This window comes from Pristiophorus japonicus, chromosome 10 (assembly GCF_044704955.1).
Source record: "Pristiophorus japonicus isolate sPriJap1 chromosome 10, sPriJap1.hap1, whole genome shotgun sequence".
NCBI lineage: Eukaryota > Metazoa > Chordata > Chondrichthyes > Pristiophoridae > Pristiophorus > Pristiophorus japonicus.
Genome location: NC_091986.1, coordinates 147,962,181 through 147,987,227, shown reverse-complemented (window position 1 = coordinate 147,987,227; position 25,047 = coordinate 147,962,181). Strand labels below are relative to the sequence as shown.

At 45.9% G+C, this 25,047-nt stretch overlaps 1 protein-coding gene across 1 annotated transcript in view; it reads left to right on the top strand.

The window, feature by feature from the left end:
* cwf19l2 (CWF19 like cell cycle control factor 2) overlaps nucleotides 1-25,047 on the top strand; it is a 265,425-nt gene that overhangs the window by 30,138 nt on the left and 210,240 nt on the right. The window contains exon 2 of the mRNA XM_070891309.1: nucleotides 6,895-7,005. Within this exon, the coding sequence (XP_070747410.1) occupies nucleotides 6,895-7,005 (111 nt within the window). The remainder of the gene's footprint in view (nucleotides 1-6,894; nucleotides 7,006-25,047) is intronic.

The window sequence follows — 25,047 nt, the reverse complement described above, 5'->3', positions numbered from 1 at the left end:
GATCGCATCATTTTTCACCACACAAACAAAACGATCCCGTAATGCTCGGTTTCGAAAGTTTCCAAAATTAATGCTTTTTTAATGCTACGATGTAATCACTGATACTTTCATCAGCCTTTTGATTCTGAATCCCGGAACGATAGCTTTCAGCAATTTCTAACGGTTTGGGGTTATAGTGCTGCTCCAGCTTCGTTAAAATCTCTTTAAGCGCTGTGTCCTTTGGCTCGTCCGGCACAAGCAGATTTACAAGGGTTTCGTATAATGTCGGACCCGCCTCCGATAAGAAGATCGCTCTCTTACATTCCAACACAGCCCGGTTCTGGACTGCATTGTCTGGAACTTCGATTATGTTATTTGCAGTGAAATACATTTCTAGCCGATCCACATACACTTTAAACGTTCCCGGTCATGTCTATATTCCCCCAAATGTCCCAATATACCTGCCATTTTAATCTCTAGCTGTTCACACTGTGTGCTGTATTTTACCTCGGATTTTGTAGCTTTTTTCCAAAGACAGAAACTTCCAAAGTGTTTCTGTCGGCTGGCTGAATCCTTCACCAACAAAATTTAAGCTTTAACTCATCCTAAAATTCCATCCTCGTCGCCAAATGTGATATCTTCACAGAGCACAAGCACACACAGCTTCCAACATGGCAGGCAGCTCTCTCAGAAGCCTCTGGAAATCTGCCTGGTTCTGTTTATTATTAACCCTGCACTTGCAGTACACAATACATCCACATTCACAGTGTGGAGCTACAAACATTACAAGCTTACAGACATTACAGCATCCAAAAACTATTCGCTCCACAGACACTGTCTGACCTATTTACAACATTTTTTGCTTTTGTATTAGATTTTCAGCATTTGCAGTATTTTGCTTTTTAAAAAATAGTTTGACCTGCAAACTTAATTCAGCCCAGATTTGTTGCATTTCCACATTCCTCTCAGTACAAGAACCATTGCTCCACAGATTATTTGGTTGAATATCTTTTTGTTATCCGTACAGTCTTTAATCTCAGTGAAACAACATCGCATTAACTGTTGCTGGGGGTCTCGTCCACATATATGGAGAATTTTTCTTCTAATCTCTATACTCATTATTAGTTTTAAATTTGCATATTTTAGTTCTTTACTGACAGTCTAACAATCCATTTACATTTATCAAGTTATCCAAAACAGCTAAGTTCCTAGTGCAGCATTTAATGAAGTGAGATGTTGATATAGATGTAAACCATATGTCTGTCTTTCTTTAATTATGAGCCTCTGCAACCTCAAACTTAAATTACTAAGCCCTTGTGATTTTCTAATGAATGTATCAATTTCGGCAGGTTTAATTTGAGGGCACATAAAATGCTGTCATGAATGATTTGTCAGTTAGTACAATTATAAAAGGTAATAATCTTGATGGATTATGTTGCAACATTAACTACTTCGATCCAGTACTAGCCGGCATTCCATGATTGCACTGCAACCGTATTCTGCATCACAAGCCGTAATTTTGTCATGCACTTAGAAGGAAATGAACATTTCTTCATCTTGGTTTTCACACAATTTTGGATTATAATTTTCAGTTGCCTTAAATTCCACCTGAAAATTAAAATATACATGCTCCATATGTTCTTGCCTTTAGTAGCACAGTAAAATTATTACTGTGAATTTAGAAAAAAATCTATGTTTAGTGAATTCAGTAATATCCCAAGCAAGCATCAGTCTGAGGGGGCGAAATTGCCCCATTTTATAGCCCCGTTGGTGCCTCCGGGGGGGGGCGCGGGGGAAGGAAAGACTTTTTGGCCGGGTGGTGGGGGGGGGGGGGGGGCGCTACCACCTCCCGAGAAATTGCCCGGGAGTTTGCGGAGGTGCTGCACCGCAGTTAGCACCCTGGGCCGCCGTGCAACCGACAATGAAGTCATGGCCCTGCATGGCAACCCCGTGACACCCCGAAGGTTGCGAAGCTGGCTGACAGCTGCTCACGGGGTGCTCCTTAAAGGGGAGGGTGCCAGCGCCCTGGGCCACCTTTCTTTGCCCGCCGATTCTTGGGTCAGCTGAACGATGGCGGCCCCAGCATGGGTCCAGATCACCATCGTGCAGCCCGGCCCTCCATTTTGGGCCCAGTCGCACGCTGCCCTGGTGGTCTAGTGGAGGCTATTAGAGGCCATGCAGTGTGCGCAGTGGCTCTTCCCGTTAATTGAAGGGGAGGAATGTTGAAGTGCGTCAGCGCTATGTGGAGCATCCGTCTTGCGCTTCCCTCAGCGCCCCCAAAGTGGAGCGCACAAGATTGTGCTCCATTTCCTTTGAGGGGCAGTAAGGGCAATTCTGCGGCGGGGGCGCAACTTCTGGCCGCAGAAAGTACCAGCCCCAGAAGGTTACCGCCCTCAATCGGGTGGGGTGGGGTGGCAGGGCAATTTCGGCCCCTGAATATTTTAAACTGGGGACCTAATTCACAAGAGAATGCTTCTCATTCTTTGTTTATAACAGACAAAAGAAGCAGCACGCTGTCTAAATAAATCAAGTATGTATTTAATGAATCCACAGCTGCTGGTAACCAAATTTGTACAAGAATTTGAAACTGACAACTGAAATCTTTGAGTCTCACCAAAAATCTTTAGCATTCTACACTGCTGAGTCACAGAATGCTGACTTCTCTGAAGTGTATTTGTATAGTTTTGTATTCAAGGAATTTTTTATTGAAAGGTCGCTGCATGAGGGTAGTAAATGTTTGATACATTGGTATTCAGATACTAACAAGGGTATCTCGGTATTGTAATGGTGTAGTACAGTCTACCATTAATTCAAAGACGCTTAATTGAAATTAATCTGTTCAATTTTTGTAGCATCAAATTCCCACTTTGTGGTATTTACATTGCATAATTAAAATTATTGGATAATTTATTTTTTAGTGTAAAAAAAACGACTTTGAATTATCAGGAATAGATTTTACTGGGTTTCTGGCTTGAGGTTCAGTGTTTAAAGTACTGAGTTAAGGTACTCAGCTGAAGGCTAGGATCTATATGTTTTCAGCATTTTTTGCCCCTCTGGTGTCTTTCTACCCCGATGCTGTCCTTGGCGTTGTGAAAGCTGGCGTTTCATTAGAGATCTTCTGGTCCATATGTTTTTTTAAAAATTGAGAACCATAAGAGAACAACCAAGACCAATAACACAGGGCACCACTACAATTAAAAACAGGAACAAAGGATGAGACAAAGTAAGAATTTGTTATTGGCCAACATGAAGCATTTCTTGCATTCTGAGATGCATGCACGTGCTCTTTCATTTTGTTACTCCCTGAGATGCTACCATGAGAGGCCTCCATCTTATGACTTGAGTAGGACCAGTAAATTGAGACCAGTAAACTGAAGCACCGAGGAAGCTGAGCCTGCAAGTCACTGTTGATCTCTCTTAATGTGTTAATGTAATATTAATTTCAGGTTTTCAGTTGGTCACTACAGTTGCCACCTGAACCTAGACAGCAAATAATATAAGAAAATGTAATTGAAGGTTAAATAATAGTTTTTTTATTTTGATTGATTTGAATATAGGTATTTTATTTCTCCCTGGCATTTATTGTTGTTTAGGAACTGTTACAAATTGTACACAGCATAAACTTCATTGTTATAGTTTTAAAAAGTATCTGAGCACTAACCATTTGCTAAAAGTTGTTTGGTTCCATAATTATTATAATGAAGTGATTTATAGTTTATTTTAGCAATAATTTATTTCTTATCTTTTACCCCCCTTTTCTGAAAATGCCATAACTCACCCAAGTCGCCATTCTTCATGTGTGTGTGTTGGCAGGTTGTTCATTTGTAGGGGCATCCATGCCAAGACAGATCCGAACTTCACCTGACGTTCCAGCCGGGATCACTGCGGGTACAGTAGAGTAGTGGTTATATTACTGGACTAATAATCCCGAGGCCAAGACTAGTATAGGCATTGAAGTAAAAATCCTTAGAAAGTGAGTTCAAATCCCATCATTGCAGTTTGAGAATTTGAATTCTGTTTTTCTTTTAAATCTAGAAATAAAAAGCTGGTAACAGTAAAGGGAGCATGAAGCTGTTGGATTATTGGAGAAAAACAAGCTGGTTCCCTTTCGGGAAGGAAGCTTGCTGTCCTTAACCGGTCTGACCTATATGTGACTCCAGTCCCACATCAATGTAGTTGATTCTTAACTGCCCTCTGAGGTAGCCTAACTGCTCTCTAAGCAAGCAATTCAGTTGTATCAAATCATGAGAAAGAAAAGCAAGAAGAAAATGGTACGGCAGTGACCTAGACATCAAACTACGATGTGACAAAGGCACACACAGCCCACTCAACCAAGCAAAGTCTGGAGACTGGTGCCCAGATTGGGAGAGCTGTCCCATAGTCAAGCAACAGCCTCACATAATAGTCGTACTCATAGAATCATACCTGTTAGCTAACATCCCAGACTCTTCCATCACCATCCCTGGGTATGTCCTTTACCACCAGGAGTGGGGGCACAGTGATATATTTTTTTAAATTATTTGTTCCTGAGATGTGGCCGTCGCTGACGAGGCCAGCATTTATTGCTCATCCCTAATTGCCCCTGAGAAGGTGGTGGTGAGCTGCCTTCTTGAACCACTACAGTCCTTGTGGTGAAGGTATGCCCACAGTTCTGTTAGGGAGGGAGTTTTTGACCCAGTGTCGATGAAGGAACGGCGATATATTTTCGAGTCATGATGGTGTGTAACTTGTAGGGGAACTTGCAGGTGATGGTGTTTCCATGTGCCTGCTGCTCTTGTTCTTCTAGGTGGTAGAAGCCGTGAGTTTGGGAGGGGCTGCTGAAGAAGCCTTGGTGAGTTGCTGCAGTGCATTTTGTAGATGGTGCACATTGCAATCATGGTACCCCGGTGGTGGAGGGAATGAATGTTTAAGGTGGTGGATGGGGTGCCAATCAAGTGGGCTGCTTTGTCCTTGCTGGTGTCGAGCTTCTTGGAGTGTTATTGGAGCTGCAAGTTGAGAGTATTTTATCTCAATCCTGACTTGTGCCTTGTAGATGGTGGCAAAGCTTTGGGGAGTCAAGAGGTGAGGCACTTGCCGCAGAATACCCAGCCTCTGACCCACTCTTGTTGCCACAGTATTTATGTGGCTGGTCCAGTTAAGTTTGTAAGTATTGGTGAGCAGGTTATTGGTGAGTGAGTGCCACTTAATAGCACTGTCGACGACCCCTTCCATCACTTTGCTGATTATTGAGAGTAGACTGATGGGGTGATAATTGGCTGGATTGGATTTGTCCTGCTTTTTGTTAACAGGACATACCTGGGTAGTTTTCCACATTGTCGGGTAAATGACAGTGTTGTAGCTGTACTGGAACAGCTTGGTTAGAGGCACAGCTAGTTGTGGAGCACAAATCTTCAGCACGACAGCTGGGATGTTGTCGGGGCCCCTTTGCTGTATCCAGTGCACTCAGCCGTTTCTTGAAAACACGTGGAGTGAATCAAATTGGCTGAAGACTGGCTTCTGTGATGGTGGGGACCTCAAACATGGGCAACGAAACCTGCTGATTACCATTACCACTCTCCCTCAACTGATGAATCAGTACTTCTCCATGTCGAACACCACTTGAAGAAAGCACTGAGGGTAGCAAGGGCATAGAATCTATTCCGTCTGGGAAATTTCAATGTCCATCAACAAGAATGGCTTGGTATTACCACCACTAACCAAGCTGGATGAGTCCTCTAGGACATAGCTGCCAGACTGTGTTTGTGGCTAGCAGTGAGAGAACCAACACAAGCGAATAACCTACTTAACCTCATCCTCACCAATCTGCCAATCGCAGATATATCTGCCCATGATAGCATTGGTAGGAGTGACCAGCGCACAGTCTCATGGAGACCAAGTCCCATCTTCACATAGAGCACACCCTCCACCGTGTCGTGGCACCACCACTGTACTAAATGGGATGGATTAAGAATCAATCTAGCAATTTAAATTTGGGTATCCATGAGGTACTGTGGGCTATTAGCTGCAGCTGAATGGTATACCACCAGCATTGCTGTTAACCTGTGCAGCCGTCTGGAGATCCCATGCAGGCCGCTGCATCAGTTTTTCAATGGGAATAACTGCATGTACGAAGATTTGAATTGGCTGTGCAGCCAGTTAAAGGGCACGCGCACCAAAAAAGTTACAGGGAACATTTTATACTCCCACAATCTGTAACCTTATGGCCCTGCATATCCATCACTGCTCCTTCATCATTAAGCTGGATAACCAACCCTGGTTCAGTGCAGAGTGTAGAAGAGAATGCCAAGAGCATCAACAGGCAAACCTGAAAATGATCTGGCACAGGCACGATGGGCTGAATGTCCTCTTGTGCTGTATGATTCTATTTTATCTCTCAATTTTAGTTTCTGCCCCCTTTTAGGAGTCTCTGCACCAAACACATTCAAAGATTGATGTGTTATATCTGGAGCAGTAGTGATACAGATCCTGCACTACTGTGTGATTATTCAATCTAAGAAATGAGAGAGGATATTATAATATATGGCGATGTACTTATTAGGCTTTCTCGTAATAAAAATGGAATACCAAGAAAAATATAAAAATAGACTTCTAAAATGTAAAACTGGTATACAATAGGTTTTAATTGGATTGACTCAGTTTAATGTGCTGTGCAATAAAAGGCTTTGTCCTTGGATCAGAAATTCACTACAGTGGGATTACTGGAAAACAGTTGGGTACTTTGGGATTCTTTGTTTAGATCACATGTAAGTGTTTATCTGGATTCAACCATATTTGATTTCCAAAGTAACACTGCCTTAATCCATGTGCTATGGTAGTTTCTTATTTAAAAATAGCTGAATAAAAAGACTGAACTATATATTTGTAGGGAATCCTCAGCATTCACATCTTAATTGAACCTTTTCCTGCTCATTTTAGGCTCGAGATAAATATGAAAAAGAAGAGAAACAGAAGCAGCTCAAACGCTTACGCGGTGAGGACACATGGATGTTACCAGACGTGAATGAGCGACTAGAGGAGTTTTCAAAGGTAAGGAAAGTGTATTTTTGTTATCCTAAATAGATAATTGTTTGAATTAAATTCTTACTGAGGTTTTGTTGATTTATGGCAGTGATAACATAAAAATAAGTCTCCCCAAATAGGGGCGAGGTATAAATGTTATGTGCTGTTAAGTTAAATATCTTTTTTTTAAATTCAACATGGATGATATCCATACATTGATTTTTATTGCATGAACAACAATCATTATTTCTTCTATTGCACCTATAACAAAGTAAATATCTCAAGACACTTAACGAAGAAGAAGAAACACAAACTTTGAAGATTAAAAGTAAACAAAGATTTTAAGGAGGCTTTTAATTTGGGAAGAATAGCAAGGATTTAGGGAGAGAGTTCAACATGGCTGAAGGCTCTGTCACTGAAGATGGGGTGGGGGGAACATGCAGGAGGCCAGATTTGGGGGAGAGGAAGTTTTGGCGAAAGGTTAATCAAATGCGACTGCTATTGATTTATTTTTATATTAATTTAACTGTGTCGAGTAACTTTTCAATTAGAACTTTAAGATGCTGCTTAAAGCCTACCTCTTTGACTAAGCTTTTGGTCATCTGCCCTAATTTGTTATGGGGCTCGGTGTCAATTTTTTTGACTTGTAACACTCCTGTGAAATGCCTTGGGACATTTTACTACGTCAAAGACGTTAAATAAATACAAGTTGTTGTTTTGTTGTTCTCATTTCAGTAACGGTTTGACTTGAACAGATCCTGTAACAAGACCCTGCAAGTTTGTAGGTGTGAGTTGAAGGTGGCAAGGAACGCCATCTTGTAAATTATTCATTTTTTAACTTCACAGGGACACAGGAGAGATGTGGTTAGGTGTCTGTAAAGCTGAAAGTGGTTGCATTGCTACATAGACGACTATGTGAAAGCCATCTGGAAGGCAAAGAATTGTGGCTTAGTGTTTTTTAGGCAGTCCCCCGGAGTCGAGGATGACTTGCTTCCACATTAAAATGAGTTCTAAGGTGACTGATGAGACCAATGCGAGATCTACAGTCTCTGTCACAGATGGGGCAGATGGTGGTTGGCGGGATGAATGAGTGGGGTGCTTGATTTGTCGAATGCTCCTTCCGCTGTTTATACTTAGCTTCCGTGTGCTCCAGGCGAAGAGACTTGACGTGTTCGGAGCCTTCTTGGATGCTTCTCCTCCACTTTGAGCGGACCAGGGATTCCCAAGAGTCGGTGGGGATGTTACATTTTTTCAAACCGGCTTTGAGGGTGTACTTGAAGCGTTTTCTCTGTCCTCCTGGAACTTGCCTGCCGTGACGTAGCTTGGAGTAGCATCAACCTCTAACGTGGCTTTCTTTGACCTCACAAAGGCCTTCGACTCTGTCAACTGTGAGGGATTATGGAGTGTCCTTCTCAAATTCAGCTGTCATCAAAAATTTATCACCATCCTCTGCCTGCTTCACGATGACATGCAAGCCGTGATTCTTACCAACAGATCCACCACACCCAATACAAGTGTAGACCGGGGTTGAGCAAGGCTGTGTCATTGCACCAACGTGCTTCTCAGTCTTCCTCGATGCAATGCTTAAGAACATAACATAAGAAGCAGGAGCAGGAGTAGGCCATTTGACCCTTCGAGCCTGCTCTGCCATTCAATAAGATCATGGCTCAGCTTCACTTTCCTGCCTACTCCCCATAACTCCCTTATTGCTCCAAATTCTGTCTATCTCCGCCTTAAATATATTCAATGACCCAGCCTCTACAGCTCTCTGGGGCAGAAAATTCCACAGATTTACAACCCTCTGAGAGAAGAAATTCTTCCTCATCTCAGTTTTAAATGGGCGACCTCTTATTCTGAAACGATGCCTCTAGTTTTAGTTTCCCCTATGAGTGGAAACATCCTCTCTGCATCTACCTTGTCGAGCCCCCTCATTATCTTATATATTTCAATAAGATCACCTCTCATTATTCTGAACTCCAATGTGTATAGGCCCAACCTACTCAACCTTTCTTCATAAGTCAAAACCTTCATCTCCGGAATTAACCTAGTGAACCGTCTCTGAATTGCCTGCAATGCAAGTATATCCCCCCTTTAATAAGGAGACCAAAACTGTACGGAGCACTCTAGGTGTGGCCTCAGCAATACCCTATATAGTTGTAGCAGGACTTCTCTACTTTATACTCCATCCCCCTTGCAATAAAGGCCAACATTCCATTTGCCGTCCTGATTACTTGCTGTACCTGCATACTAACCTTTTGTGTTTTATGCACAAGGACCCCCTGGTCCCTCTGTACAGCAGCATTTTGTAATTTATCTCCATTTAACTAATGATTTGCTTTTTTATTTTTTCTACCAAAGTGAATAACCTCACACTTTCCCGCATTATATATACTCCATCTGCCAAATTTTTGCCCACTCACTTAGTCTGTCTATATCCCTTTGCAGATTCTTTGTGTCCTCCTCACAACTTGCTTTCCCACCCATCTTTGTATCATCAGCAAACTGGCTACATTACACTCAGTCTCTTCATCCAAATCATTAATATGGATTGTAAATAGTTGAGGCCTTAATACCGATCCCTGTGGCACCCCACTAGTTACTGTTTGCCAACCGGAAAATGACCCATTTATCCCGACTCTGTTTTCTGCTGGTTAGCCAATCGTCTATCCATGTTAATATATTACCCCCAACCCTGTGAACTTTTATCTTGTGCAGTAACCTTTTATGTGGCACCTTATAGAATGCCTTCTGGAAATCCACCTTCATCTCACCTTTAACAAGCTCCCTGCTGGAGTGGAGTTAATCTACAGGACAAGCGGGAAATTGTTCAACCTCCGACACTTCCAGTCCAGATCCAAGGTTGTTCCAGCTTCTGTCATTGAATTACAATACGGTTGACGCTTGCGTTCGTGGCTTAATGTGATGGAAAAGTAACACGCACACAGTATTGTTAGAATTGCTTTGATAGTTTATGAATTTCTGTAACTGACTTCATCCTAAGAATTTCTTTGATAGATCAATCAGAATATATAAAACTGAAGTCTTGACAGGGGACATGAAAGGAATATTAACCGATAAGTTTATATCTTAACCGATAAGGGAGCGGGCAGGGAAGTGGACCCGAGTCCATGATCGGATCAGCCATGATCGTATTGAATGGCGGAGCAGGCTCGAGGGGCCTTATGGCCTACTCCTGCTCCTATTTCTTATGTTCTTATTAGGTAATGCTAAAACATAACAGGATTGGGGAAAAAATGATATAAATATGTATAAACAGAAAATATTGGAAATACTCAACAGCTCATGCAACATCTGTGGAAAGAGAAACCAAATTAACCTTTCAGGTCTGTGACCTGATCAGAACTGGAAAAAGTTAGAGATCTGACAGGTTTTAAGCAAGCACAGAGACAGGGAAAGGGGGAGGGGAGAAATGAAAAAAAGGAAAGGACTGTGATAGGGTGGAAGACAGGAGTGATTAAATGACAAAAGGGATGATAGTGCAAGGCAAAGGGGGAGTTGTAATGGGACAAGAAATGAAACAAAATGTGGGTCTAGAGCTGTGAATGGCAGCAGCAGAATCAATACCATCACCTACTGTCGAAAAAATGGAACCACTGGTTATAATCTGGAAATTGTTGCACTCAATGTTGAGTCTGGAAGGCTGTAAAGTGCCTAATTGAAAGAGCATCTGTTAAGTTTAATTGGAACAGTGTAGGAGGCCGAGGACAGAGAAGTCAGAGTGGGAGTGGAACAGAGAATTAAAATGACAAGCGATTGGTAGCTCAGGGTCACGCTTGTGGACTGAATGGAGCTGTTCAGCAAAGCGATCACCCATCCTGCGTTTGGTCTCTGCAATGTAAAGGAGACTGCATTGTGAATAGTGAATACAGTATATTTATTTGAAAGAAGTGCAAATAAATCACTGTTTCACCTGGAAGAAATGTTTGGCATCCTCGACGGTGGGAAGGAAGGAAGGAGCTGAATGGGTAGCTGTTATGTCTCCTGTGCTTGCATGGGAAGGTGACGTGGGAAGGGGAGTGGGTGTTGGGGATGATGAAAGAAAGAGAGACTTGCATTCATATAGCGTCTTTCATGACCACCGAGCGTCCCGAAGAGTGGACCAGGGTATCGTGGAGAGAATGGTCTCCTTGGAACGCTGGGAGGGGAGGGGAGGGGAAGATGTGTTTGGTGGTGGCATTGGGCTGGAGGTGGTAGAAATGGCGGAGGATGATCCATTGAATGTGGTGGCTGGTGAGGTGGAAGATGAGGACATAGGAAACCATATCATGGTTTTGGGAGAGAAGGGCAGGGATGAGAGCAGAACTGTTGAAAATGGGACGAGACCATTGGATAAGCTGGTTTGCAAATGGGTGAAAGATGGTCGGCCAACCAGGAAATAGTGGATTAATCATCTGGAGCTGACAAAGATGAATGAAGATCTCAGTGGCAGATGGGCTAAGGTAAGGATGGAGGCAGGCAATATTACATAGGTGGAAGTAGGCAGTCTTTGTGATGGAGTGGATGTAGTGTCAAAAGCTCAGCTCAGGGTTGAGTAAGATGCTGAGAGGGTGCAAACAGGCTGGTTCAGCCTGACAGTCACCAGGCAGGCAATTGGAGTTTGGGGAAAGAATATGGTTGCTTCTGGCAGGGGCTTCAGACTTCTCAGTGTTTAGCTGGAGGAAATTATGCCTCATCCAAGACTGAATGTCGAATAAGCGGTCTGATATCACAAAGAAAGTGGAGGGATCAAGAGAAACTGTAGAGAGCTGGGTGTCAACAACGTATATGTAAAAGCTGACCCCATGTCTCTGGATGATGTCACCAAGGAGCAGCATGTAAATGAGGAGGAGGCCAAGGCTGGAACCATTTGGGGGGCGGTGGGGTGGTCCCAAAATGATTTGCAGGGGTGGGTAGAGGAGCCATTGCTAGAAGTGATCTGTCTATGGTTAGTATGTAAGAGTGAAACCAAGCAACGACAATACTCTCAAATTAACCTTTCATCAGAACTGGAAAATGTTACAGATATTACAGGTTTTAAGCAAGCACAGAGGCAGAGAAAGGGGGGGAGGGGAGAAAAGAAATAAGGGAAGGTCTATGATAAGATTGAAAGGCAGAAGTGATTTAAATGACAAAAGATATGATAGTGCAAGGCAAAAGGCGGGGGGTTGGGGGTGGGGGCGGGGTTGTAATGGGCCAAATAAAGAAACAAAACCTGGGTTTAGAGCAATTTTCCTAAAGACACAGACTTATGTTGGAGTCATCATCATAGGCAGTCTCTCAGACTCGAGGAAGACTTGCTTCCACTTCAAAAATGAGTTTCCAGGTGACCGAACTAATTCGGGAATTACAGTCTCTGTCGCAGGTAGGACAGACAGTCGTTGGAGGAAAGGGTGGGTGGGACTGGTTTGCTGCTCGCTCCTTCCGCTGCCTGCGCTTGTTTTCTGCATGCTCTCGGCAACGAGACTCGAGGTGCTCACCGCCCTCCTGGATGCTCTTCCTCCACTTAGGGCGGTCTTTGGCCAGGGACACCCAGGTGTTGGTGGGGATGTTACTCCTTATCAAGGAGGCTTTGAGGGTGTCCTTGAAACATTTCCTCTACCCACCTGGTACTCGCTTGCCATGTAGGAGTTCCGAGTAGAGCGCTTGCTTTGGGAGTCTCGTGTCCGGCATGCAGATAATGTGGTCCGCCCAACAGAGCTGGTCGAATGTGGTTAGTGCTTCGATGCTGGAGATGTTGGCCTGATCGAGAACACTGACATTGGTGCGCCTGTCCTGCTAGGGTATTTGCAAGAACTTGCGGAGGCATCATTGATAGTATTTCGCCAGCGATTTGAGGTGTCTACTGTATATGGTCCACGACTCTGAGCCATACAGGAGGGCGGGTATCACTACCGCCCTGTAGACCATAAGCTTGGTGCCAGATTTGAGGGCCTGATCTTTGAACACTCTCTTCCTTAGGCAGTCGATGTCTGCCTTTGCTGATAATAGGCTCCCAAGGTATGGGAAGTGGTCCACATTGTCCAGGGCCAGGCTCTTGATGACTGGGGGGGGCAGTGCTGTATGGTGGGGTTAGGTTGGCGGAGGACCTTTGTCTTACAGATGTTTAGTGTAAGGTCCATGCTTTCGTACGCCTCGGTAAAGATGACTTGGAGTTCAGCCTCTGAATATGCGCAGACGCAAGCGTCGTCCCCGTATTGTAGTTCGACGACAGAGGATGGGAAGGTCTTGGATCTAGCCTGGAGGCGACGAAGGTTGAACAGGCTCCCACTGGTTCTATAATTTAGTTCCACTCCAGCGGGGAGCTTGTTGAGCGTGAGGTGGAGCATTGAAACGAGGAAGATCGAGAAGAAGGTTGGCACGATGACGCAGCCCTGCTTGACCCCAGTTCGGATGTTGATCGGGTCTGTAGTGGATCCGTTGGTCAGATCACGGCTTGCATGCCATCGTGCAGCAGGCGGAGGATGGCGACAAACTTTTGGGGGCAGCCGAAACGGAGGAGGGCGCTCCATAGTCCCTCGCGGTTAACAGTGTCAAAGGCTTTTGTGAGGTCAAAGAAGGCCATGTACAAGGGTGGTGCTGTTCCCTGCATTTCTCTTGCAGTTGTCACGCCGTAAAGATCATGTCCGTCGTGCCCCGTAGTGGACGGAATCCGCACTGTGACTCCGGGAGGAGCTCTTCAGCCACATGGAGAAGATGGTTGCGGAGACCCCATCAACGTCCGAACTGGGGTCAAGCAGGGCTGAGTCATCGCGCCAACTCTCTTCTCAATCTTCCTCGCTGCAATGCTCCACCTCACACTCAACAAGCTCCCCGCTGGAGTGGAACTAAATTATAGAACCAGTGGGAACCTGTTCACCCTTCGTCGCCTCCAGGCTAGATCCAAGACTACCCCATCCTCTGTCGTTGAACTACAGTACGCGGACGATGCTGCATCTGCGTACATTCAGAGGCTAAACTGGCGTACGAAAGCATGTGTTAAAGCCAAGGAAGAGGCATAAGAATTGGCTAGAAAAAGCAACAAATCTGAGGACTGGGAGAAAGTTAGAATTCAACAGAGGAGGACAAAGGGTTTAATTAAGAGGGGGAAAATAGAGTACGAAAGGAAGCTTGCAGGGAACATAAAAACTGACTGCAAAAGCTTCAATAAATATGTGAAGAGAAAAAGATTAGTACAAACAAACGTAGGTCCCTTGCAGTCGGATTCAGGTGAATTTATAATAGGGAACAAAGAAATGGCAGACCAATTGAACCAATACTTCGGTTCTGTCTTCACAAAGGAAGATACAAATAACCTTCTGAATGTACTAGGGGACAGTGGGTCTAGTGAGAAGGAGGAACTGAAGGATATCCTTATTAGGTGGGAAATTGTGTTGGGGAAATTGATGGGATTAAAGGCTGAAATCCCCGGGGCCTGATAGTCTGCATCCCAGACTACTTAAGGAAGTGGCCCTAGAAATAGTGGATGCATTGGTGATCATTTTCCAACAGTCTATTGACTCTGGATCAGTTCCTATGGACTGGAAGGTAGCTAATGTAACACCACTTTTTAAAAAAAGAGGGAGAGAGAAAACAGGTAATTATAGACCAGTTAGCCTGACATCAGTAGTGGGGAAAATGTTGAAATCAATCATTAAGGATGAAATAGCAGTGCATTTGGAAAGCAGTGACAGGATCAGTCCAAGTCAGCATGGATTTATGAAAGGGAACTCATGCTTGACGAATCTTCTGGAATTTTTTGAGGATGTAACTAGCAGAGTGGACAACGGAGAACCAGTGGATGTGGTGTATTTGGACTTTCAAAAGGCTTTTGACAAGGTCCCGCACAAGAGATTGGTGTGCAAAATCAAAGCGCGTGGTATTGGGGGTAATGTACTTGCGTGGATAGAGAACTGGTTGGCAAACAGGAAGCAGAGAGTTGGGAGAAACGGGTCCTTTTCAGAATGGCAGGCAGTGACTAGTGGAGTGCCGCAGGGCTCAGTGCTGGGACCCCAGCTCTTTTCAGTATACATTAACGATTTAGATGAAGGAATAGAGTGTAATATCTCCAAGTTTGCGGCTGACACTAAACTGGGTGGCGGTGTGAGCTGTAAGGAGGACGCTAAGAGGCTGCAGGGTGACTTGGACAGGTTAGGTGAGTGGACAAATGCATGGCAGATGCAGTATAATGTGGATAAATGTGAGGTTATCCATTTTGGGGGCAAAAACACGAAGGCAGAATATTATCTGAATGGCGGCAGATTAGGAAAAGGGGAGGTGCAACAAGACCTGGGTGTCATGGTTCATCAGTCACTGAAAGTGGGCACGCAGATACAGCAGGCGGTAAAGAAGGCGAATGGTATGTTGGCCTTCATAGCTAGGGGATTTGAATATAGGAGCAGGGAGGTCTTAATGCAGTTGTACAGGGCCTTAGTGAGTCCTCACCTGGAATATTGTGTTCAGTTTTGGTCTCTTAGTCTGAGGAAGGAAGTTTTTGCTATTGAGGGAATGCAGCGAAGGTTCACCAGACTGATTCCAGGGATGGCTGGACTGTCATATGAGGAGAGACTGGATCAACTGGGCCTTTATTCACTGGAGTTTAGAAGGATGAGAGGGGATCTCATAGAAACATATAAGATTCTGACGGGACTGGACAGGTTAGATGCGGGAAGAATGTTCCTGATGTTGGGGAAGTCCAGAACCAGGGGACATAGTCTTAGGATAAAAAGGGTAGGCCATTTAAGACTGAGATGAGGAGAAACTTCTTCATTCAGAGAGTTGTTAACCTGTGGAATTCCCTGCCGCAGAGAGTTGTTGATGCCGGGTCATTGGATATATTCAAGAGGGAGTTAGATATGGCCCTTACGGTTAAGGAGATCAAGGGGTATGGAGAGAAAGCAGGAAAGGGGTACTGAAGGAATGATCAGCCATAATCTTATTGAATGGCGGTGCAGGCTCGCAGGCTCTACTCCTGCACCTATTTTCTTTGTTTCTTTGGACCTTAGACTAAACATCGATAAGACAAAGGTCCTCCACCAACCTGACCCTGCCACACAGCACTACCCTCCCAGTCGTCAAAATCCATGGCGCGGCCCTGGACAATATGGACCACTTCCCATACCTCGGGAGCAGACATCGACGATGAGGTTCAACACCGCCTCCAGTGCGCCAGCGCAGCCTTTGGTTGCCTGAGGAAGAGAGTGTTTGAAGATTAGGTCCTCAAATCTGCCACCAAGCTTATGGTTGCGGAGGATTCTAGCTAACGTTCCCAGTGGCTGACAATAGGGAAATTCCTCTGTAGTTGCCGCAGTCGGACTTTTCCCCCTTTTTAAAGATGGTCACGATTACTGTATCTGAGATCTCCCGGCATGCTCTCCTCCTTCCAGATGAGAGAGAAGAGATAATGCATTTGTGCCAATAGTGCGCCTCCGCCATAATTTAGTGCCTCGGGGGATTCCTTCCGTTCTTGATGGCCTTTTCTACCTCTTGCAGAGCTGGGGTTATGCTGAGATGGTGGCGGGTAGCTTGCTGTGGGATGGAATCAAGGACACTCGTGTCAAAGGCAGAGCCTCAATTAAGGAGATCTTCGAAGTGCTCCTTCCAGCGGATCCTGACTGCCTCGGTGTCCTTGATGAGTGTCTCCCCGTTCTTGGCCAGCAGTGGGGTGGGGCCTTGGGTGCTTGGGCCGTAGGTGGTCTTGACTGCGGTGAAGAATCCTCGCACATCATGGCTGTCGGCCAGCTGCTGAATCTCCTGTGCTTTCTCCACCCACCGTCTATTCTTTAGGTCGCGGGTTTTTTGTTGGACCTCGGCCTTAAGCCGCCAGTAAAGCTGCTTTTCTGCTCCCGAGTTGGGTTGTTTTAGGTTCAGAAATGCCCTGCGCTTATGATTTATTAGCTCTTGGATCTCCTGGTCATTCTCATCAAACCAGCCCTGGTGTTTCAGGGTTGAGTGACTGAGCATCTCTTCGCAGGCACTGGTTATGGTGGCCTGGATGGCTGACCAAGTGCTGTGGGCACTCTGCATCTCGGGGTCGTCAAGGGTTGCCAGGTTAGTAGCAAGGCACTGGTTGTATATGGCTCTCTTAGCTGGGTCTTTGAGTGCCCCAGCGTTGATTTTTCTGCAGTACTGCTTCTGTTGCAGTTGTCGCTTTGGGGCTATATTGATGTTGATGATCCTCCGACGCCGTTTGGGCCTCAATCCTCCGGCGACGTCCTGATCTTTACTCCACCGGTGACGTCCTGGCCTTCACCCCTTCAGCGACGCTCTGGCTGCCCCCTGGCCATTGGCAGAGCTCTGTCGAGCACATGGTGTGCAAAATGGCTGTGGTCACTCTGACCTCTCCTCCTTCCATGAAATGGACCTCTGACCTTCCCAATGCTTGCCCTCAGCCAGGCCTCGGTTTTCTCACCACCTCACCAAAGGGCGCTGCCCAGCGCCGAGCTTACGGCTTGTATCTCGCCGTAGGCAACGAGGCTCCTGCCGCAGTGCCTAGTTTCCAGTCGTCTTGGAACCCCTTGCCACTGGACCAAGACCATGCTCTGCCATCCCACGTTAAAAGAACTCGTGCGCATGCATCTTCCACTGTTCAAAATGAAGTTCGGGACCTGGAACGCCAGGACCCTCATGGATAACTCCAACAGTGACAGAGCGGAACGCCGCACCGCCATCGTTGCCCGGGAACTTGGATGCATTGATGTCGACATCGCTGCCCTAGGCGAGACCCGGTGGGCAGGGGAAGGCCAGCTCAAATAACAAGGTGGAGATTATACCACCTTCTGGAAAGGCAAACCAGAGGAAGAACGCCGCCTCGACAGAGTCGATTTCGCCATCAAGAACGAGCTAGTCGACAGCCTCAGACTTCCCCTGTGGGATTAGCTAACGTCTCATGACTCTCCGATTCACCCTATCTCAGAACCAGTGCGCCACAGTCATCAGCGCGTACGCCCCTACACTCGATGCAAGGGATGAGGCCAAAGAGGGATTTTACTTCAGCCTCGAACAATCCCTGTCCCGTGTCCCTACAGACGACAAGCTGATCCTTCTCAGCGACTTCAACACCAGAGTCAGTAAGGAAGGCGTGATCGGCAGAAAGTGGGTAGGGAAAACCAACTCCAGCGGTATCCTGCTCCTGACAAAATGCCTGGAACACGACCTTGTCATCACCAACACCTTGTTCCGCTAGAGGGACAAGTACAAGGCATCGTGGCAACATCCCCGCTCCAAGCATTGGCATCTGCTCGACTACGTCATCGTTTGAACAAGGGATCGCAAGGACGTGCGCATCACCTGCACCATGACAGGAGCCACCGACTACTGGACGGACCACCGCCTAATCCGTTCTGTCATCAACATCAATATAGTTTTGGAGTATGGTTCCATGGGCCCTGGCTACCTTGGTACCTCACCCACGTTTGTAAGCATAGACAGTAAGTTTCAGCAAACTGTGTGACCATGTGAGGCATCACAGTTGAGCCAAATGCTATCCCCACCTGAATTCATGCATATATGTTTTCCAACATAATTTACTATAAGGAGCAGGAACCCTGGCCATTTCTTTTGTCCCTCTTTAGCAAAGGAGTGCTGAAGCCAATTGAGGTCCAGCTAATTAAGCAGAGACTGGAGTTTGAATTTTGGTCCTTGTCTGTATGGCTGTGTTCTAATCAACTGAGTAATCAAAAGAGATGATGAAGTAACAGTTGAAGTATGTTTTTATGCATCTTTTATGAAGCCTTGTTAATTTTAATTTATTGAGATTGATAGTTCTGTTTTCTCAACCTGTGGACCAGTCTTTGCAATACTAATGTCATCAAGATCTGTTGATGCTGAATGTTTATCCAATAAAGTGTTCTAAATTTAGTAATTAAAACAAAGCATTTAGTCTCCAATTAATGTATTTGTACTAATACATTTGAACACGTGTGAAGACTTTGACATAATGTCGATATGCATTAAAGACTGAGAAGATCCCCTTACCACTTGCTGTCTTCATTTTAATTATTTGCAATTAAAATTTCATTTGCTTGCTGTATATATTAATAAAAAATATGCTCCTACTTTTTTCCCAGTAGATTTTTCCAAGATTTTTAAAAATTAAAATTGATATCATCAATGTTACCATAAAACTGAGTAATAATCATATGCAGAGTCTTCATAAAAGAAAAGGTGATAGCTTTATTAATTACATGTATATAATCAAATACCTTTTGAATAATCAAAATACAGTGGTGCAATTATAAAAAATTAGTATGAGAAATTTGCGATTATTTTAAAAATCCAAGTGGTTTGCAAGACATGAGATACTTGACATTTCCATTGTGGTCACTAAAACTGTAAGTTGGATGTATGTACCTTGGATAAATACTTCCCTCAAATACGCCTACTCTTCGGGGCCCGCCGACCTCCTCTCTTTCCCCACCATCCCCCCACGGGTTCGATGACCACCCCTCATCCAGTAAAATCCCTGATTTGCCACAGGCCAGGTGCCGGGTAAGGGAGGTTCAACCAATATTAACTTTCACTTGACTCCTAGTGTCCATACTGGTTTATACCCAGCCTATATTTGAATTGTGGAATTGAAATAAAGCCAACCTGACCAGGATACATCAAGTACCTCCCCTTAAATGGGAGAGATCACTAAATGCTCACAAAGGTCAGTCAAGCAAACTGATTTTAAACAAAAGAAATTAAAGAAAACTAAAATACAAAGGTGAAATCAAATGCTGAAGTCAGGGTTCCATGTATTGCTCACTGGTCCCAAAAGGTATCCAGTGAGCCAGTAGATATTGCTTGTTGGTGTTCAACTGATACCTAGTCATCATCTATGATGCAAAACATAGGCAATATTTCCATGGGTCCTATTTTAAAATAGACTGGGGGCAATTTGGGGATTGGTGTAAACCCTAGTTTACCAGGATACAAGGAGTGCCTCTCTTTAGGGGCAACACCATTTAGGAAAAGGTGACCTACTCAAATTAACTTTAAACAATTAGTAACTAAATGAATAAATTAAAATAAATCAATATCAGGTTAAATAAAAAACAAAAATTCCATGCTGTATGCAATGGTTACTAAACGCACCAGTGAACTGGAGAGACATTACATATATTGGTTTTCAAAACTACAGCTCCAGTGTCGCAGGTCTTGGTGCTTCAGAATATGGTCTCTCTTTTTGACACCATTCGGTAGAAAGGAAACAAAATTAGAGGACAAAATAAGAGAGTGGGGCCGTGATTATCTTCGGGATACTTTGGACCATAGAGGATTGGTTAAAGGACAAAAAACAGAAAGTAGGAATAATTATGTCATTTTCAGGTTGCCAGGCAGTTACAAGTTGACTGCTGCAAGGACCAATGCTATTTACAATCTAAATGACTTGGATGAAGAGACCGAGTGTAATGTAGCCAAGTTTGCTGACGATACGAAGATAGGGGGGAAAGTAAGCTGTGAGGAAGCCACAGCGTCTGCAAAAGAATATTGGGCCCAAGTTTCCACATGATTTGCGCCTGATTTTTAGGAGCAACTGGTGGAGAACGGACTATCTTAGAAATCGCAATTCTCCACATTTTTTTTTCTGCAGTTCTAGTCAGGTAGAACAGTTCCACTTTGGAACAGAATTTTTTCTTCAAAAGGGGGCGTGTCCGGCCACTGACGCCTGATTTCAAAGTTTCCACAGTGAAAACGTACTCCAAACTAACTTAGAATGGAGCAAGTGAAGATTTTTGTAGAACTGAAAAAACCTGTTCTACACATTAAAAAATCAGGCGCAGGTTACAAATTAGGCGTCCAGAACGAGGTGGGGGGGGAGGGGGGGGGAAGGGAAGTCATTAACTTCTATAATAAATCTTTATTTATACTTGTACAAATAAATCCAACCTGAATAAACATTTATAAGCAAAGAAAAGATTAAATAAACCATCTTCCTACCTGTGTGAAAGTGTTTCAGGCAGGCCTTTCGGGACCGAAGGCTGAACGGGCCGGCCCGAGACTTCGGGCAGGGCCCGTCCCCAGCACCAGATTTACAGGTAGGTGGCATTGGGTCGGTTCGGGTCGGGGAGAGAGAGAGAGAGAGAGAAGGTCAGGGAGGAGGGGGAGATCAGGTCGGGGAGGAGGGGGAGGTCAGGTCGGGGAGGGGGAGGTCAAGTCGGATCCAGTCCGGGAGCGGGGGAGGGAAGTCATTAAATTCTACAATAAATCCTTAGTTATACTTATACAAATATTATACAAATAATATTTGCGGGCGGGGTGGGGGCGGGGGCGAGAGAGAGAGAGAGGTCAGGTCGGGGAGGGAGGGAGGCCAGGTCGGGGGGGGTGGGGGGGTCAGGTCGGGGAGGGAGGTTAGGTCGGATCCAGTCCGGGGACGGGAGTAGAGTCGGGTCGAGTTGGGCGGGAGCGGCAGACGGGTCGAGTCGGGTCCGGTCCGGGGGGGAAGCAGGAGCGGCAGCGATAGTCGGGTCCGGTCCGGTCCGGGGGGGAAGCAGGAGCGGCAGCGACAGGCGGGTCGAGTCCGGTCCGGTCCGGGGGGGAAGCAGGAGCGGCAGCGACAGGCAGGTCGAGTCGGGTCCGGTCCGGGGGGGAAGCAGGAGCGGCAGCGACAGGCAGGTCGAGTCGGGTCCGGTCCGGGGGGGAAGCAGGAGCGGCAGCGACAGGCGGGTCGAGTCCGGTCCGGTCCGGGGGGGAAGCAGGAGCGGCAGCGGCAGGCGGGTCGAGTCCGGTCCGGTCCGGGGGGGAAGCAGGAGCGGCAGCGACAGGTGGGTCGAGTCGGGTCCGGTCCGGGGGGGAAGCAGGAGCGGCAGCGATAGTCGGGTCGGGTCGGGTCCGGTCCGGGGGGGAAGCAGGAGCGGCAGCGACAGGCGGGTCGAGTCCGGTCCGGGGGGTGGGGGGGGGGGGGAGCAGGAGCGGCAGACGGGTCGGGTCCGCTCCGGGGGCAGGGGGGAAAGCGGGAGCTGGCCGTGGGAGGAGCCTTATTCACGCAGCCCCAGTGAGGCCATTCGGCCAGGGCTAGGGGCTGCGTGCTTCGGGCCCCTCCCACACAGTTTCGGGCGCCTGGAGCTACTGCACTTGCGTGCCCACTGTAGCGCGCATGTGCAGAGGTCCCGGCACTGTTTTCAGCGCAGGGACCTGGCTCCGCCCCCCTACAGCTCCTGCTGTGCCGCGCCGAGGGCCAGAGGACCTGCAGGGAGGTGGAGAATAAGGAGGGTTTTTTTAGGCGCACTTTGTGGCACGAAAAACGGGCGCCCAGCTCGGAGGGGCGCCCGTTTTTTATCGTGTGGAAACTTGGGCCCATAGACAGGTTATGTGAGTGGGCAGTAAGGTGGCAGATGGAGTATAATGTGAGGTTATTCACTTTGGAATAGAAAAACAGAATATTTTTTAGATGGTGAGAAACTATAAAATGTTTGTGTTCAGAGGAATTTGGGTGTCCTTGTACACGAAACACAGAAAGGTAACGTGTAGGTACAGCAGGCAATTAGGAAGGCAAATGGTATGTTGGCCTTTATCACAAGAGGTCGGATTATAAGATTAAAGAAGTCTTGTTGCAATTGTATAGAGCTTTGGTGAGACCACACCTGGAGTACTGTGTACAGTTTTGGTCTCCATACCTAAGGAATAAAATATTCGTTTGAGAGGGGGTACAACGAAGGTTGACTAGAATGATTCCTGGGATGATAGGCTTGTCCGAGGAAACAAAGTTTACTGGTGCCAACTGTGGTTTCCACTGCCTCATTGATTAACCAGATTAAGTTAATAGTTACTTGATTGTATCTCTGATATATAGAGCAATATTATGCCCTCTTTAAATTTTTGACTATATCACTACAAAATTGACATTCCAGTGAAAACATCATCATGCATCAACTAAAGGGAGCATTTGTGTTGTTGATAATGGGCACGATAGCGACTGTAAAAGGCAAAATAGAACACCTTCTACCTTATGGCTGATACTACTTTTGGAGGAGTGAATTTAACATAAGAACATAAGAATTAGGAACAGGAGTAGGCCATCTAGCCCCTCGAGCCTGCTCCGCCATTTAACAAGATCATGGCTGATCTGGCCGTGGACTCAGCTCCACTTACCCGCCCGCTCCCCGTAAACCTTAATTCCCTTATTGGTTAAAAATCTATCTATCTGTGATTTGAATACATTCAATGAGCTAGCTTCAACTGCTTCCTTGGGCAGAGAATTCCACAGATTCACAACCCTCTGGGAGAAGAAATTCCTTCTCAACTCGGTTTTAAATTGGCTCCCCCGTATTTTAAGGCTGTGCCCTCTAGTTCTAGTCTCCCCGACCAGTGGAAACAACCTCTCCACCTCTATCTTGTCTATCCCTTTCATTATTTTTAAATGTTTCTATAAGATCACCCCTCATCCTTCTGAACTCCAATGAGTAAAGACCCAGTCTACTCAATCTATCATCATAAGGTAACCCCCTCATCTCCGGAATCAGTCTTGTGAATCGTCTCTGCACCCCCTCCAAAGCTAGTATATCCTTCCTTAAGTAAGGTGACCAAAACTGCACGCAGTGCTCCAGGTGCGGCCTCACCAATACCCTATACAGTTGCAGCAGGACCTCCCTGCTTTTGTACTCCATCCCTCTCGCAATGAAGGCCAACACTCCATTCGCCTTCCTGATTACCTGCTGCACCTGCAAACTAACTTTTTGGAATTCATGCACAAGGACCCCCAGGTCCCTCTGCACCGCAGCATGTTGTAATTTCTCCCCATTCAAATAATATTCCCTTTTACTGTTTTTTTTTCCAAGGTGGATGACCTCACATTTTCCGACATTGTATTCCATCTGCCAAACCTTAGCCCTTTCGCTTAACCTATCTAAATCTCTTTGCAGCCTCTCTGTGTCCTCTACACAACCCACTTTCCCACTAATCTTTGTGTCATCTGCAAATTTTGTTACACTACACTCTGTCCCCTCTTCCAGGTCATCTATGTATATTGTAAACAGTTGTGGTCCCAGGACCGATCCCTGTGGCACACCACTAACCACTGATTTCCAACATGAAAATGACCCATTTATCCCAACTCTCTGCTTTCTGTTCGCCAGCCAATTCTCTATCCATGCTAATACATTTCCACTGACTCCGCGTACCTTTATCTTCTGCAGTAACCTTTTGTGTGACACCTTATCGAATGCCTTTTGACAATCTAAATACACCACATCCATCGGTACACCTCTATCCACCATGCTTGTTATATCCTCAAAGAATTCCAGTAAATTAGTTAAACATGATTTCCTCTTCATGAATCCATGCTGCGTCTGCTTGATTGCACTATTCCTATCTAGATGTCCCGCTATTTCTTCCTTAATGATAGTTTCAAGCATTTTCCCCACTACAGATGTTAAACTAACCAGCCTTTTGCCTGCCCCCTTTTTGGTGAGACAAAATCCCATCGGACTAATTCGGTCAATGAAATTTGAAAAAATTCACATTGGGGGTCACCAAGCTGTTGAACTGCTTTTTTGTTTTTCGTTTTGTAACTTTAAACACCAGATTGCACACACGCTCCGATGTAGTAATGCAAAATCAGGTCTCATACTATCCATTATCATCATCATAGGCAGTCCCTCGAAACAAGGATGACTTGCTTCCATGCCAAAAAGGGATAAGTTCACAGGTGTTTCAATGAAGGACCTAATATTCCAGATCCCGAACTACATCTTGAAAGGTGGCAGATGCCTGTGCGTGGATTTTTTCAACATGTGGCCGTTGCACACCAGCCACCACATGGGCTTGACAGAGCTAGGTCTTGGTCCAGTGGCGAGGATTAACTAAGACGACGGGTGACCAGCTCTATTGCACGGACCTAGCGCGCACACAGAGTGTGGGCTGGCCCGTGCTGCCCCTGGGCCCTCTCCTCTTATGGGCCGCGAACTCATGCCTCTCCTGGGCCCCGATCACGACCCTTTACGAACTCTCGCCGCTCCTTTGCCCGACCTCGCCACTCCAGCTGTACCTGCCCGCACTCCAATCAGCGACCTGGATTTGGGTGACGTCAAATCCAGTCGCCCTCTTCACAGCCGTCGCCCTCCTGCAGCAGCATGCGCTGCTCCCTGCAGTGCCATGCCACTGCACATT